General features: G+C 39.2%; 1 protein-coding gene across 1 annotated transcript in view; it reads right to left on the reverse strand.

Annotated features, from left to right (window-relative positions):
- Positions 1-16291, reverse strand: part of CORIN (corin, serine peptidase) — a 109281-nt gene that overhangs the window by 21372 nt on the left and 71618 nt on the right. Inside the window, exons 13-15 of the mRNA XM_047798095.1 lie at positions 13035-13151; positions 8755-8804; positions 8428-8602 (exon numbers count right to left, since the gene is read on the reverse strand). Coding sequence (XP_047654051.1) covers positions 8428-8602; positions 8755-8804; positions 13035-13151 — 342 coding nt within the window. The remainder of the gene's footprint in view (positions 1-8427; positions 8603-8754; positions 8805-13034; positions 13152-16291) is intronic.

Consider the following 16291-nt stretch of genomic DNA (forward strand, 5'->3'; position numbering starts at 1 on the left):
GAAGGAACCAACCATCCCAATACCCTGATCTTGGATTTTCAGCCTCCATAACTGTAAGACAATGAACTTCTGTTATTCAAGCCACTCAATTTGTGGTACCTTGTTATGGACACCCTAGGAAGCTAATAGATCCGATATGATGGTGGCTGGATTAGGATTATAGCATAAAGATGAAGAGAGGTAGTTGGGTTCAAACTATATTTTGGAAGAAGATTCTATAGAATTTATCACTAGTAAAGGTGAGAGGAATTAAGAAGGACTCCAAGGTTTGGTGTATTAGCAAACCAATGGGTAACAATGCCTTTTACTGAGATGAGGGAAGTCAGTGAAGCATACAATTATTGCTCAATGAACAAGGTAAGGAATCAAGCTTTGTTCTGGATACATAAAATAGAATACTTATTACACATTCAAATGGGCACCTCATCTAAGCATTTAAGTATGTTTGCAGTTGGTAGGTAGCAATGGTGGTTGGGAGAAAATCTGGGCTGTGCTAGAGATATAAATTTGGAATACATGATATTGAGCTGTATGAACTGTCTGTATATTTTGGAGACTAATCCCTTGTCAGTCACAATCTTTGCAAATATTTTCTGCCATTAAGTGGGTTGTCTTTTAGTTTTGTTTATGGTTTCCCTTGCTGTGAAAAAGCTTTTAAATTTAATTAGGTCCCATTTGTTTATTTTTGTTTTTATTTTCATTACCCTAGGAGATGGATCCACCAAAAGATATTGCTATGATTTATGTCAAAGATGTTCTGCCTATGTTTCCCTCTAAGGGCTTTATAGTATCTGGCCTTAGATTTAGGTCTTTAATCCACTTGGAGTTTATTTTTGTGTATAGTGTTAGAGAGTGTTCTAATTTCACTCTTTTACATGTAGCTGCCCGGTTTTCCCAGCAAATTTTATTGAATGGACTGCCTTTTCTCCATTGTATATTTGCATATTCTTGCTTCCTTTTTCATAGATTAATTGACCATGGTGCATGGGTTTATTTATGGGCTTTCTACTTTGTTCCATTTATCTATATTTCTGGTTCTGTGTTTTGTGTACCATACTGTTTTGATTACTGTAGCTTTGTAGTATAGTCTAAAGTCAGGGCGCCTGATTCCTCCAGCTCTGTTTTTCTTTGTCAAGCCTGCTTTGGCAACCACTACTGAGAATGGTACAGAGGTTCTTTAATAAGCTAAAACCCTACTCCTGGGCATATATCCAGAGAAAACCATAATTTGAAAAAGTCCACTATTTACAATAGCCAATACATGGAAGCAACCTAAATGTCCACCAACAGAGGAATGGATAAAGAAGATGTGGTACATACATAGAATGGGATATTACTCAGCCATAAAAACAAATGAAATAATGCCATTTGTAGCAGCATGGATGGACTAAGAGGTTATCATACTAAGTGAAGTAAGCCAGGCAGAGAGAGACAAATATCATATGATATTGCTTATATGTGAAGTCTAAAAAAAAATGATACAAGTGAACTTATATACAAAACAAAAGTTGGCCCACAGATAGAGAAAACAAACTTATAGTTACCAAAGGGGGAAAGGTGGGGAGGGATAAGTTAGAGTTTGGGATTAACATATACACACTACTATACATAAAATAGATAAACAACAAGGACTACCTGTATAGCATAGGGAACTATACTCAATATTTTTGTTCCAACCTATAAAAGAAATGAATCTGAAAAAGAATCTATCTATGTATGTCACTTTGCTGTACACCTGAAACTAATACAAAATTTTAAAGCAACTATACTCCAGTAAAAAAATTAAATAAATTTGGAAATCACAAAAAATATTTTATACTAATATCAATAATTAATATTCATATTTGTTAAATATAATCAAGTATTTGAAATCATGTGATTAGAGAATTGTAGACAGATAAGAAAGCCAAGAATTGAGACCTTATCTCAAGGACTGTTATAACAAATTACCACAGACTGGGTGGCTTAAACAACAAACATTTATTTCTCACAGTTGTGCAGGCTAGAGGCTCAAGATTAGGGTACTAGCATGGTCTGGTTCTGGTGAAGACCCTCTTCCTCACTTACAAATGTGTCTTCTTGTTGTATTTTTATATGGTAGAGGGCAAGAGGGCTAGCTTTCTTCCTGTTCTTATAAGGACACTCATCCCATTATGGATGTTTTGCTCTCATGACCTAATTACCTCTCAAGGGCCCCACCTCCTAAAACCATCCTGCTGGGGGTTAGGTTTTCAACATATGAAATTAAGGGGACACAAATGTTTGTAATAGTCCTGGGGGATTAAAACATTCAGTAGCTTAAAAGGAGAAGTTACAAAAAGAGGGGAAAAAAAGGGAAGGTCAGTGATATAAGAAGAAAATAAGAAATTTTTTTTAAATAAAGTATTTCAAGAAGGATGTAGTAATCAAATATTGGAGAGGTTTCCAGTGAGTTGGAAACTGAAAATTCACCATTGGATCTGGCAAGATGGAAGTCACTAAAGACTTCGGTAAGTGGCCTTTCTAAAGCAGCCTTGATGAGAGCAAAAGCAGAGTGCCCCGAGAGAGATACAGAAGTGTAAAAGTGGAGAGAGTGACTGTAGGAAATGCTTTTAGGACTTACAGTGTGAATACTAGCCAAAATAGAGTGATATTTGAAGAGGGATGTGAAGTCAAGACAAGGTGGTTTGAGTTGGTGACATCACAGTATGTTTGCTGAAGGACGTGATCCAGCCAAAAAGGAGAAAGTGAAGATGAAAAATAGAAATGATGATTTAAAAATTTAACTCTTTGAAAAGGTGAATGGGGATATGACTGTCCCTAAACAGGAGCAAGGACACATCCTCCATCACCGTAACTCAAAGGAAAAGAGACAATGTGGCCATGGGTATGGGTAACTTGTTGGAATTAGGGGTGAGACAAGGCAAAAAACATAATGGTGTCTATTTTCCTCATGACCCATGGAAGTGAGACCAGTGGAGAGTGAAGGAGATTTGGTGAGAGAGGAGAAGATGTCAAATAGTGGCTTTACTCTGAGCATATATTGGATGGGTACCATATTGTTAGAAGCTCATTTGAGATTCATGATTATACATTTGACATGAGCTCCGTTAGCAGTCGGGTGTATGATGTTCTCTAGTGCTGGTCAGCTGTTCAGGTGCAGATATAGAGTACTTGAGTTATAAGATTAAAAGGAACAAGTAACTATAAAGGTTGAAAGGGGAAGAACTCCCAGTTTCTCTGAACCCCAGAATCCATGGAGATTGGCCCAAAGTTTAGGCTAATTGCTGGCTACATCTAGACCCAGATATTTTCCACTTGAGTGGGGAGGATGGCAAAGAATGTCTCCCCAGGGAAGCAGGGCAGTGGGGAGCATGGAATGAGGCCAGAGTCACCTAGAGCTTTTTAGAACCACACTTAACTCCAATGATACTGAAAAATGGCACCCCAGGGGAGGTATGGATCCAGAGTGGAGAATTCCTGTTAGTAGAAAGAACAGTAGATAAATTGGTACTTGCTGGGAATGGATGAAATCTCTCAAGTTCATAAAATGTAAAGAACAAATTGTGAATGACTGACCTGCTTTATAAGCACCTAGAAGATAAAGAGGGTTAGGATACAGGATAGGCTCAATAATAAAAAGTCAGACAGAACCTCTCACTTCTTGAGTGTATTAAAAGACAGATCAGTACAGGTGGGTGAGCACATGGTTTTGTTCTCTGAAGAGACAGGGAGCTGTCCAGAAATGGATGAAAAGATTATTGAGTAATATTAAGGGTCCAACAGGTGCTGAAAGTCAGGCATGACACTAATCTACATCCTTGGGAAACCTTAGTCCAGAAGAGCATGAGATAGGGTTGAAAACGTGATATTCACATTGACTCTGCACTGGAGGTCTCTCTGGTGGGCATGGCTGAAAGATCTAGGGACAAAGAAGTTGAAGGTTCTGGTAGGAGGACCCCAGGACACTAGGTTATCTGGGGAAAGAAAAGAGATGAGGACCAGAGGGATGGACTGAGATAACAGAGGAGATGTGCAGACCAGCAACCCCAAGTCTTGTTGGTGTGAAGAGCTGGTGTGGCAGAAATCGAGACACCGGTGACCTGGAGGGTTAAGGGCTGTGATCATATAGTGAAAGCATAGTTTTTCATGCAGGTTTCCTGGAGAGGAATTAAACACTTCTGACAATGACTAGTTATGTGCTAGCCTGGGAAGTTCATGCTTACATCTTACAGAGGTAGAGGGCAGCAAGAAAACTGCTTATTAAATTACTTCTGAAACTCAATGTCTCTCTTCCTTAGGGCTGTGGAAGTTCAGTTGTTACTTGGGCACATGGGACTTCATCTGATCAACTTAGCACCGCATATTTTCAATTTTCATTTGGGATTTTCAAATACCTCTCCATAGAAGAGCAAGACACATTTGTCTTTTTTCCCATGAATATAATTAAGAACGACAGGCTTGAAAAGACCTACAGATGGGTCACACTGGGGCTTGCCAAACAAAGTATGGGACCAGGATATGAAGTAAATCCCATTAATTGCAGCAATCGATGGCTCTGGCAGAGAGTAAGGCTTACAATTAGATGTTCTCAAACACTTTCAGTGTCACTGGAGAAATGGTAAAATAGAATCAAAGTTACTAACTAGCACACATCTAAGCAAAGAACTTGTTTGAGGTCGGGCAATTTCTAACTATTTAAGGATGGGCCAGGCCCCATGTGATAGTTCTGAGAAGTCTAGTGTTCCATGAAATTTCACCAAAGCCTTTGACAGAATATCCATCTCCTTAATTACAAACACATATTTCTTCTCTATTGCAAGACTTCTCCTTAACCTCACAGCTCTGTCAGTGAAAGAGGAAAGTTGGACACGACATGTGGAAATGACAGAAGTGGTGCATGAACCTGGATGAACTAGCACATAAGGGTATTGTTCCCTTAAAGAGCTGTTGGATTCATTTAGGTAATCACATTTTGATGAATGTACCCTTGCTAGCACAATCTTCTGCTTATCATGGAGTCATAAATCAGACCTGGAGAAGACATCTGGAAACATCTGGCCCCTTCTGAAGCAATAATGTGGCAGTGTATTTCATGACAGACTACAAAGGCTCTTCCAGTCATCTCAGGAGGAGGTACTGGTTTTATTTTTTAAAATATTTATTTTCCCAAAAAGGGCAATAAGATAGCTCAATACACACATTTCCACTTTATCATCACTTCTCATACTCTAATTTTTTTTTTTTTTGGTCTTTTTAGGGCCATACCTATGGCCATTCCCAGGCTAGGGGTCCAATCAGAGCTGTAGCTGCCCGCCTATGCCACAGCCACAGCAACTCAGGATCCAAGCTGTGTCTTCGACCTACACCATGGCTCACGGCAACACAAGACCCTTAACTCACTGAGCAAGGCCAGGGATCGAACCCACGTCCTCATGGATACAGGTCGGGTTCATTAACCACTGAGCCACAATGGGAAATCCCTAATCATTTTTTAAATGTCTGTCTCCTCACTAGGGTAGCATTCCAAGGAAGAAATGTCTTCATCTCTGTAACCCTCATCTGGAGCTGAAGATATGTGCTGGGACCCTACTCTGTACAAACAAGACCACTAGTAGTTGAGTAGCTTTATATAAGAAGCTGTATTACAGTATTGTTAAGGTGGTAGCAAACCAGAACTAACCTAAGTTTTCATCAACTGGGGAATAATAGAAAAAGTCATGGCGACTCTCTGTGATGCAATATCATATAGCTTTGAAAAAGAATGAGCTAGAACTATATCCATTAATTTGGAGGGATGTCTGTGATACATTGCTACGTAGGTAAAGCAACTTACTTTAGAAACCAAGTGTGATTTCCAACTGAAAAAATAAATGACTCCATGAGAAAAATAAATGTTTATAGCTGTGGAAGGACAATAGCTAGGGGTTACCTTGAGGAAAATGAGAAAATAAAGGAAATAGTGCTAGCAAAATGCAAAAATACCCTTGTCATAATGCTAAGGGAAAAGTTAGAATGCATGTTCTTAGTAATAATATTGTAAAAGGAAAAAGACTGCCTTTTACTGACTGGTGTCAGGCATGGCTTTTAAGGCTTTGCATAAATGACCTCACTTGTGAGCAAGGGTCTGTTTTTTCTTTCATTTCACAGATGAGGACACTGTGGCCAAGAGAAGTTTATAAATGGACTCATGGTCCCAGAGTAATGGCAAAGCTGAGGAAAAAATAATAATAGGCAAATAGGCACTAAAAAAAGGAAACTGCATTTTTTAATGCAAATTAGCCAGATCAAATGAAAACAATCAATTTAATGAAGCAATTGAACTGAGTTAATATGTTTTAGCTTTTCGCTATTTATTATTACTGTTAAAGTAAAATTATTAAAATTAAAAAGAATGAAGTGTGTAGGATGGTGTTTTGTTTTGTTTTGTTTTGTCTTGTCTTTTTAGGGCCACATCTGCAGCGTAAGGACATTCCCAGGTTAGGGGTTGAATCGGAGCTAGTGACCTACACCACAGCTCATGGCAACACAGGATCCTTAACCCATGAAGTGAGGCCAGGGATCAAACCTACATTCTCATGGTTACCAGTGAAGTTTGTTACCACTGAGTCGCAACGGGAACTCCAGGATGGTGGTTTTTAAAACATGTCTTCAAATACTCTGCCACGCCTCTTGGTGACAGAAGAATTCTGTTTCTCCCCTTGGAATCTGGATGGGGCGTGGGATGGCATTCATCAACCCTCAGCGGAATCGAATCAATATATGTCTTTGGAGCCTGGATCAAAAAAGGACACCACTTCCTCCTGGATCCTTTCTTGGGAATCTCACGCTGGGGGATTCCAGACACCATGTGGTGAGTCCCTTTTGGAGAGGAACAAAGGCCCCTGCCAACATGCAGCATGCACTGCCAGACTTCACATGGTTCCAGCCCCCAGAACCTTAGAGACTTCCAGAAGAATCCCCAGACTCTGTCGAGCAGAGACAACCAGCCATGACCTGTCTGGAAATCTGACCTCCGGAGTCTTCCGTGACCATAAAAAATGATTAGGTTCTGTTGTTGTTTTTTTATTGTTTGTTTTAGGTGTTTTTGGTTTTGGGGTTTTTTGCTCCTTAATCACACAACAACAGTTGAACCAGATGAGGACCTTCTGCAATAATGGTAGGTTTCCTCTTGGTATTATTTTCCTGCTCCCTTTGGATCTACTGTGATAATTAATTTTATGTACCAAGTGGCTAGACCATGATGCCCAGATATTCGGCCAAACATTTTTTTGGATGTTTCTGTGAAGGTGTTTGTTGGATGAGATTAACATACAGAATGGTGGACTAATGTTAGTAAAGCCGATTACTCTCCACAATGTGGGTGGGCCTTACCCAATCAGTTGGAGAACAGACACTGAACTTCCCAGAACAGGACTCGAACTGCAGCTCTTTCCCAAGTCCCCTGCCTGCTGCCCCATTAGATTTTGGGCTCACCAAGCTTTCAGTAGTGTTTGCCAATTCCCTGAAAGTAATCCCTCTCTCTCTTTATCTCCTTGGTCTGTGTCTCTGGACAATCCTGACTAATACACATATTGTTTTCACTCTGCTTCCCAAATGCCTCACCAATTCCTCCAGCATCCTAACCACACTACGTATCCAAGTAAAATCCCCTCTGTTTAACTTCCTATGCACTTGATGTATTTAAGGGGCTAGAAAAGAGATGAATTCTGGCTGGAGAGTCCACCTTCTAAACTGTTTCCTCCTCGTTCCTCTTTAGGACATAAATTATAAGCGACATACATCTGTTGCCAATAAAGGAGAAGCACCCACACAGAATGATAACCCTGAGGGTAGAAAAATCTAAGCAGATAAAAAAGGGCTGCGAAGGAGATCCACTGTGACTTGTACACTGAAGCAGCTTCACAAAATTACCTATGCCATTAAAAATGTCCAAGTGGGAATTCCCATTGTGGCTTGGTGGAAATGAATCTGAGTAGTACCCATGAGGACGCAGGTTCGATCCCTGGCCTCACTCGGTGGGTTAAGGATCCAGCATCACACCATGAGCTGTGGTGTAGGTCACAGACTTGGCTCAGATCCCACGTTGCTATGGCTGTGGTGTAAGCTGGCAGCTAATCACTCTGATTCAACCCCTAGCCTGAACCTCCATATGCCGTGGGTGCGGCTCTAAAAAGACAAAAAAAAAAAAAAATGCCCAAGTTGGGTAGACCATGATGAAAGATAATATAAGAAAAGGAGTGTGTGTGTGTGTGTGTGTGTGTGTGTGTGTGTGTGTACATATATATGTGACTGGGTCACTTTGCTGTACTACAGAAATTGGCACAACATGTAAATCAACTCAACTTTAAAAAATGTAAAACAACAACAACAATAACAACCAAACGAAAATGCCCAAGTGACAAAATGATGAGATCCAGGCAAAGTAAAAGAAAAGGTGCAGCTTACCCCTCGAAACAGTGGGCGACAGTCAGAACCCATTTCTTGGCAATGAGGACGCAGCCGCAAATGTGTCCACTGGGTTCACTCTGCAGGGAACACTGCCAGGGCCACCGTCCAGGGCGACTGGTCCGACCCCCCAGGATCCTCTTGTTCATTCGGGCAGCAGGGCGGCGCCCACAGTCTCTCAAGGAGCAGAAAGGACAGTAAGTGACTCACCACCCAACCCAGCAAGATGCCTGCGTCTTTGCTGTCATGTCTAAGTGATCATGTCCCCCCAGTCTAATCCAGCTACGTTAGGTTCAGAGCCCACTGTGACACCACCAATTCTCTCACCTTGTTTAGCACATAGAAGAGAAATCTTACTTCTGCTGTGACAGGACTGCCTGGATTTGGAAACATGAAATGGCAGAGTATTCAGTTACACATTTGTTGTTCATTTCAAACACATTCCCAGTGAAAAGCAAGACACGGATTATACTTAGGATAGAAATTCTCAAGGCAAGGCAGGGTCAGATAGCACCTGAGGGGTGTGGATATTTGAAGGGTGTACTTTTTTTAAAGTGTATTTAACATCATCATAATACAATTTCACATTTGTGGGAAGAGAAACTGCTGTTAGCAAAGTTTCCCACATCATTTCAATGGGTGGCACCACCCAGAAAACTGCGTCAATCAATGATTTTCCAGGTAGGGAGAGGAAAAGGGAAAACATTAGTTGGCTTCTTAGCACCTACGCTGAGGAGGGAGCACGGCAGATGTTGACGCTTATGGAGAGGACATGTCCAAAAAAAGTTGAGAAATAGTTTGAATGAAATAAAATATTACTTCAAAAAGTCAGAGAACAGATAAAGTATTTGGACTGGAAAAGAAGCTGGCTGAGACTTTGTTCTATGATCCTTTTTTTTTAATTGCAGTATGGCTGACTTACAAGATTGTGTTAGTTTCAGCAAAGTGATTCAGTTTTTTTTTCTGATTATATTCCATTATAGGTTATTATAAGATATTGAATATAATTCCCTGTGCTATACAGGAAATCCTTGTTGCTTATATATTTTATGTATAGCAGTCGGTATCTGTTAATCCCATACTCCTAATTTATCCCTTCCGATTCCCTCTTCCCTTGGTTAACCATAAATTGCTTTCCATGCTGCTGAGACTCTCAATGCTAAACTATGTATCTATGGTTAGCTGACAGGAGGGAGGGGGGATTAAATCTGTGCCCTGTATATGGCAAGATCAGAACCAGCAAGGAGAACCTATAGAAAGAGCAAGTTCAGGAAAGGAAGAACTTTCTAAAAATCAGAGTTAAGCTTTGAAGGTAAGAACATGGCCATACTCAAGCATCTATCAATGTGGCTGCACAAGAGAATTCACTTCAGGGCATGCTAAGTTTTAATCACCAAGTTTACTCTCAATGTAAATTTAAAGAAAAAAAAAAACCCACTTTGGGACTGTCAAATATACTATGATGTGCTTAGAATCCTAGATCTCTCAGGGAAAAACAGCTCTAAACATGCCATTTTCACATTCCCTTTTGAAGATTTACTATATTTTTATTTCTTGCTAAATTTGCACAGTGATGTGTGTAACTAAAAAGAGACAATAAATTACATAATACAGAAAAAGCACATTTGCATTTTGCTTTCCCACAACCTGAAGTTGTATCTCCTCCTTTTTCTCTATCTCATTGTTCTTAGTCTCCTTGCAGCACTTCCAAATATCTGAAATTCATTTTGTTTATCACTAGCTTATAGTCTCTCTCTGTCCATCTCTACAATGTATGTTTTCTGAGATCAGAGTCCTTGTCCTTCTCATTCACTTCTACAACCCCTCAGAGCTTAACACTGAATCCGACATAGAAGAAATACTAACAATTTGTTATTATCTGTTAGATCTTAAAATCATAGCTTTTAGGGAGCGGGAAAGACCAAAGATCTGTTTCAACTCTTTATTTTTTACTTATTTATTTTTTATCTTTTTAGGGCCGCACCCGTGGCATATGGAGGTTCCCAGGCTAGGGTTAAAATTGGAACTACAGCTGTAGGCCTACACCGCAGCCACAGCAATGCAGGATCTGAGCCTCATCTGTGATCTACACCACAGATCACAGCAAAGCCAGATCCTCAACCCACTGAGCGAGGCCAGGGACCAAACCTGCATCCTCATGGATACTAGTCAGATTCATTTCCTCTGAAGCACAATGGGAACTCCTCAACTCTTTATTTTAAAGGAAATTGAGGTTATGTAGGATTGCACAACTAGTCAGTAAGCCAGAATTAGAACCAGGTCCACAGATTCCCAATTTAGAATGAGTTATCTATTCTATTCAGCAAGTGGTGCTGGGAAAACTGGACAGCTGCATGTAAATCAATGAAACTAGAAAACATCCTCATACCCTACACAAAAACAAACTCAAAATGGCTTAAATACTTAAACATAAGACAAGATACCATCAAACTCCTAGAAGAGAACATAGGCAAAACAACTCTGATGTCAACCCTACAAATGTTTTCTTAGGTCAGTCTCCCAAAATAATAGAAATTAAAACAAAAATAAACCAATGGGACCTAATCAAACTCACAAGCTTTTGTACAGTAAAGGAAAGCAACAAACAAAAAACACAAAAAGACAACCTACGGAATGGGAGAAAAGTTTAAAATGATGCAACCAACAAGGGCCTAATCTTCAAAATATAGGAACAACCCATACAACTCAACAGCAAAAAAAAAAAAAAAAAAAAAAAAAAACCAATCCAATTGAAAAATGGGTAGAAGACCTGAATAGATGTTTCTCCAAAGAAGACATACAGATGGCTAACAGGCACATGAAAAAATGCTCAACATCACTAATTATCAGAGAAATGCAAATCAAAATACAGTGAGTTACCACCTCACACTGGTCAGAACAGCCATCATTAGTCTACAAAACAAATGCCAGAGAGGGTGTGGAGAAAAGGGGACCCTCCTACACTGTTGGTGTGAATGTAAATTGGTATAACCACTATGGAGAACAGTGTGGAGGTACCTCAGAAACTAAACATAGAACTACCACATCATCCAGCAACCCCACTCCTGGGCATATATCTGGACAAAACTTTCACTGAAAAAGATACATGCACCCCTATGTTCATTGCAGCACTATTCACAATAGCCAAGACATGGAAACAACTTAAATGTCCGTTGAGAGATGAATGGATTAAGAAGATGTGGTGCATATACACAATAGAATACTACTCAGCCATAAAAAAGAACAAAATAATGCCATTTTCAGCAACATGGATGGAACTGGAGATTCTCATGCTAAGTGAAGTCAGAAAGAGAAAGACAAATACCATCTGATATCACCTATATCTGGAATCTAATATATGGCACAAAATGAACATATCTACAGAAAAGAAACAAACTCATGAACATGGAGAATGGACTCCAAGGGGGAGGAGAAAGGATTGGGATGGACTGGAAATTTGGGGTTAGTAGATGCAAACTATTGCATTTGGAGCAGATAAGCAATGATCCTGCTGTATAGCATAGGGAACTATATCCAATCACTTGTGATGGAACATGATGGAGGATAATGAGAAAAAAAATGTGTATATAACTGGGTCACTTTACTGTACAGTGGAAATGGACAGAACATTGCAAATCGACTTGATAAAAAATTTTTTAAATGAGCTATCTATCTATATCTATATCTATCTATCTACTATCTATCTATCTAGCCTGACTCTTTTGGCAATCACAGTCTGGGGAAACAACTCACTCTGTTGAAAGATTCAGGTCATTGTTTTGGAGTGTGTGCTTTGGTTGACAACTCTTCAGAAATTTGGCTGCCAAGTTTGGTCTATAGGAAAAATGTGAAGACATTCTAAATAGAAATGTTCCACCTTTAGTCTTCTTTGGAATTTTTAAGAGGTGGTTTCTCTAGCATTTATTAAAAGCTTTGGAGTCAGATAAATTTGAGTTGAGTTCAGAGACTAGCACTTACCATCTGTGGGCTATAAGTTTTGAGCAAGTTATTTGAACATTCTACAGCTATGTTCCTATAATACAATAAATACAAAATAAGTATTTATTCCCTCAATTTACCTTTCTCCTTCACCTTTACCCACAGATGAGGAACGCAATGTTGACGTGATTTCTTAGGGGACATTTTTCAGAAGTATATTTTCAAGGCTACTTGATTATCATTTCATTTTGTGTCTGTTTTTTTCCCTCAGCCTCTCCAAGTTTTATCAGTTGTCATTACATCAATTTCCTCTGTTAACTAGTTCCATGTAACATCTGTAGGAAGTGTGGACATTCAGAATCTATTTCAAATAGGATGTGATAAAAACTGCATGATTAGAACCAAAATTCCTCCTCTTTCACCATGATAGTTTCTGCAATCATCATTAGAAAGAAATGTAATTACCAAGGGAAAAAAAAACCTATGTCTACAAAGAAAAACAAAAAGGCAAATGATGTTGAAATGGAAAGCCCCACAGCTATTGTATGGAAGTCTTTTTTCATGTGGCAAATTTGGATTATCTTAAATTAGAAACATAAGAAGGGCCCTGAAAACAAGACTTTTGCTCCATAATCCACTCTACACAGCACTTGTGATGGGTGTCTTACCCTTCTACCAGTAGTTCATGCAAAGTGGTCCCATTAAGCCTCTCCCAGCCTGAGTGTAACGTCAGCCACTGTTGGTCTTGCTCCTGTTGTTGTATCAATTTGGTCACAGATGGTTCTCTGATAAAAGGGCAAATACCACATAAACATTCAAAGCACAATGATCTTTGAGCAATATCTTTATTTAGCACTCATTCTCTTACAAAAAGAAGCATTAAATTATCAGTCAATACTTCAAAAGGAGGATTTAAGTACTGAAATAAGTTTGGTAGGGAATGTGACCAGCAAGAAGGGAAATATCCTAAAACAATAAGATCCACATTGTTACAAGCTGTTTTAGTCATTCTTTCTGCTCACATGTATTTGAACTTTGTAAGGTGTTGGAATGCTAACATACATGATCTAAAAGTTCCAATACCTAAAACACAAGAGCAACTTCGGGCAGGGATCAAAAGTAAAATAAATGATCTGCCTGGAGTATTTCTTCTCTTTTCTTGCCTAATATAATCCTTCAAATAAAATAAATAATAGGGAAAGAGAATGAATGGCTATTGCATGTCGTTCAGACAATATAAAGTTGTAAGCAGAATTTTTTTCAACATACTGAAAAATCTCTATGCACCAAAAATCAAGACGACTCTAGAAAGCAGAGATGGAAGTTAGACAATGTCATTTGCTGTTTACCTATCTTCTCACCACCTATACTCTCCAGGGAATGTCTCATTAAATCTCTCAAATAAATATGGTGGCACTCTACCCAACATTTAAAACCTTAGGTTTCAGAGTTCCTGATGTGGCTCAGCAGATTAAGGACTGGACATTATCTCTGCGAGCATGAGGGTTTGATCCCTGGCCTCGCTCAGTGGGTTAAGGACCGGCTATGCCAAAACATGCAGCATAGGTCATGGATGCAGTTCAGATCCGGTGTTGCCATAGCTGTGGTGTAGGCCTCATCTGCAGCTCCGATTCAGCACCTAGCCCAGGAACTTCCATATGCACAGGTGTAGCAATAAAAAGAAAAAAAATAATCTTCAGTGTCAAAAGTGTTTGGGTTTTTATATAAAACTTCCTATTCTGCATGAAATGGTCAGTTCATTTAATCAATCTATATATTTTTTATTACCCCCCATTTTTTTATATAATGATTTTTATTTTTATTTTCCATTATAGCTGGTTTACAGTGTTCTGTCAATTATCCTCTGTACAGCATGGTGACCCAGCTACATGTACATGTATACATTCTTTTTTCTCCCATTATCATGCTCCATCATAAGTGACCAGACATAGTTCCCAGTGCTACACAGCAGGATCTCCTTGCTAATCCATTCCAAAGGCAAGAGTCTGCATCTATTAACCCCAAGCCCCCAATCCGTCCCACTCCCTCCCCCTCCCCCTTGGAAACCACAAGTCTATTCTCCAAGTCCATGATTTTCTTTTCTGTGGAAAGGTTCACTGGTGCCGTATACTAGATTCCAGACACAAGTAATATCACAGAGTATTTGTCTTTCTCTTTCTGACTCACTTCGCTCAGTATGAGAGTCAATCTATATTTGAAGAAAATCTTGGATTTTTAGTGCCCAGTGCTATCATGGGTAGAAGAGATGGAGTGATTCATTTTAAACAAGAGGAGGGAGGGTTCCCCTGAGCCCAGGGGGAAGCAGGAGAGAAGGAAGCAGATACTCAGTTGGATTTGGAGAGGGGAGGAGAATTCCAGTGAATTCACCAAGAGAATTCAAATCACACAATCAGATAGCCTCTACTTTTCAAGTAGGAACGGTAGCTCCTTGTATGAAAGCTGTAGGGGGTGGCGGAGGTGCATGATGATGAGGAAAGTGATGTGTGTGTGGAACTGTTGCCTAGTGGAAGTATTGGAGAAATGCCTCAAAGATAACTTCACAGAACGGCAAGCAGCACTGAGGATTCACACTAATCTGGAAATTCTGAAGTGGCAGTAGCATCAAATCTACCAGTTTAGCAACTTTCTATTTTGATCATGGAATGCCAACGTTTTGGCGAAAATGGGGGGGGGGGGAGCACAGGAAGGGAAGAAAAGGTAGATTTAGTGGCATTGAAAGAAAAATGATCGTTTCATCTAATTATTGATTATTTTAAAACTACTGCAATCACACAAGAGGAAATAAAACAAAAACCTCCTCACACCCTGTTATTCTAAAAAGAATAAAACCCTCTCAAGAAAAGCCTTGATGATAAGAGCCAAAGATTAAAAACAAAATAGTCTTCAATAATGATTGGCTTATAATCATTTGATTTTGAAACAAATGGCACAAACCCTGCCCACACTTTAAGAGGTGTTGTGAAAGATTTAATTTATTTAGAAACTTGAATGAACTGTTTGATTTTTGAAGATGTCGCAAAACCGACAGTAAAATGAGAATTTTATTTTCCTTAACCAAAATGAGGGTCTGGCTTTCTGTCAATCCCAGAAATGCTGTATGCAGAGGCAGAGTGGGACAGAAAAAAAGTACAAGTCAGAGGCCACACAAACCACTCATGGTGTTTCTCTTGATACTGTTATCCTGAAAATTCCTTTCTGCAACAGAACAACCCATGGCCTCCTAAATCCAGGCATTTTACCAGCAAAAGGTCAAAGAAAGATCAGCTTCAGATTTGTTATTTAATGAAATCATTCTTTAAGCAAATAGTCATAGGGGACAATGGAGATTTGCATGAGGACAGTTCAGCAGGGGATCTGCACTGATGCTGAAGAGAAAAATCATTGTCAGGGACACTTCAGCCTTTCAACTCACAAGGTCCCTTTAGCAACCTCAAGGGACTTTTCTGTTTCTCCAGTTCATTCATTAGCCTCCAACAAGAAAGGCAATTTAGCCTAACTCTCTCCGTTACATCAAGAGGAAAATCTAAGAAATTCATCATCAAGAAGAAAGGAGTATTATTACAAAAATCAGTTTTCCAGGAAATTCTTACACTTCTCATGCACAAAAATAAATCTGTCAGCACTAGAACTGTCATCTTATATATGGCCCATTAAAAAACTTCAGAGAGGTGAAGTAGAATTCATATGGTTCTACTTCTGCCATCATAAAGATTCTGAGCATCTGTGTGCTTTTGAATCTTAATTTTTCTATAAATTAAAAAATAATAATGTTAACATTTGCACACAGAAGAAACCCAAACATTAGTCAATGAAAAAATAGTCTTCCCATCCAAGATGTATAAAAAACCACTGTAAAAAGCATTTGAGTATTCTTGCCATGTTTCCTCTGTTACCCTTGTGTATA

This window comes from Phacochoerus africanus, chromosome 10, assembly GCF_016906955.1.
Source record: "Phacochoerus africanus isolate WHEZ1 chromosome 10, ROS_Pafr_v1, whole genome shotgun sequence".
Taxonomy (NCBI): Eukaryota; Metazoa; Chordata; class Mammalia; order Artiodactyla; family Suidae; genus Phacochoerus; species Phacochoerus africanus.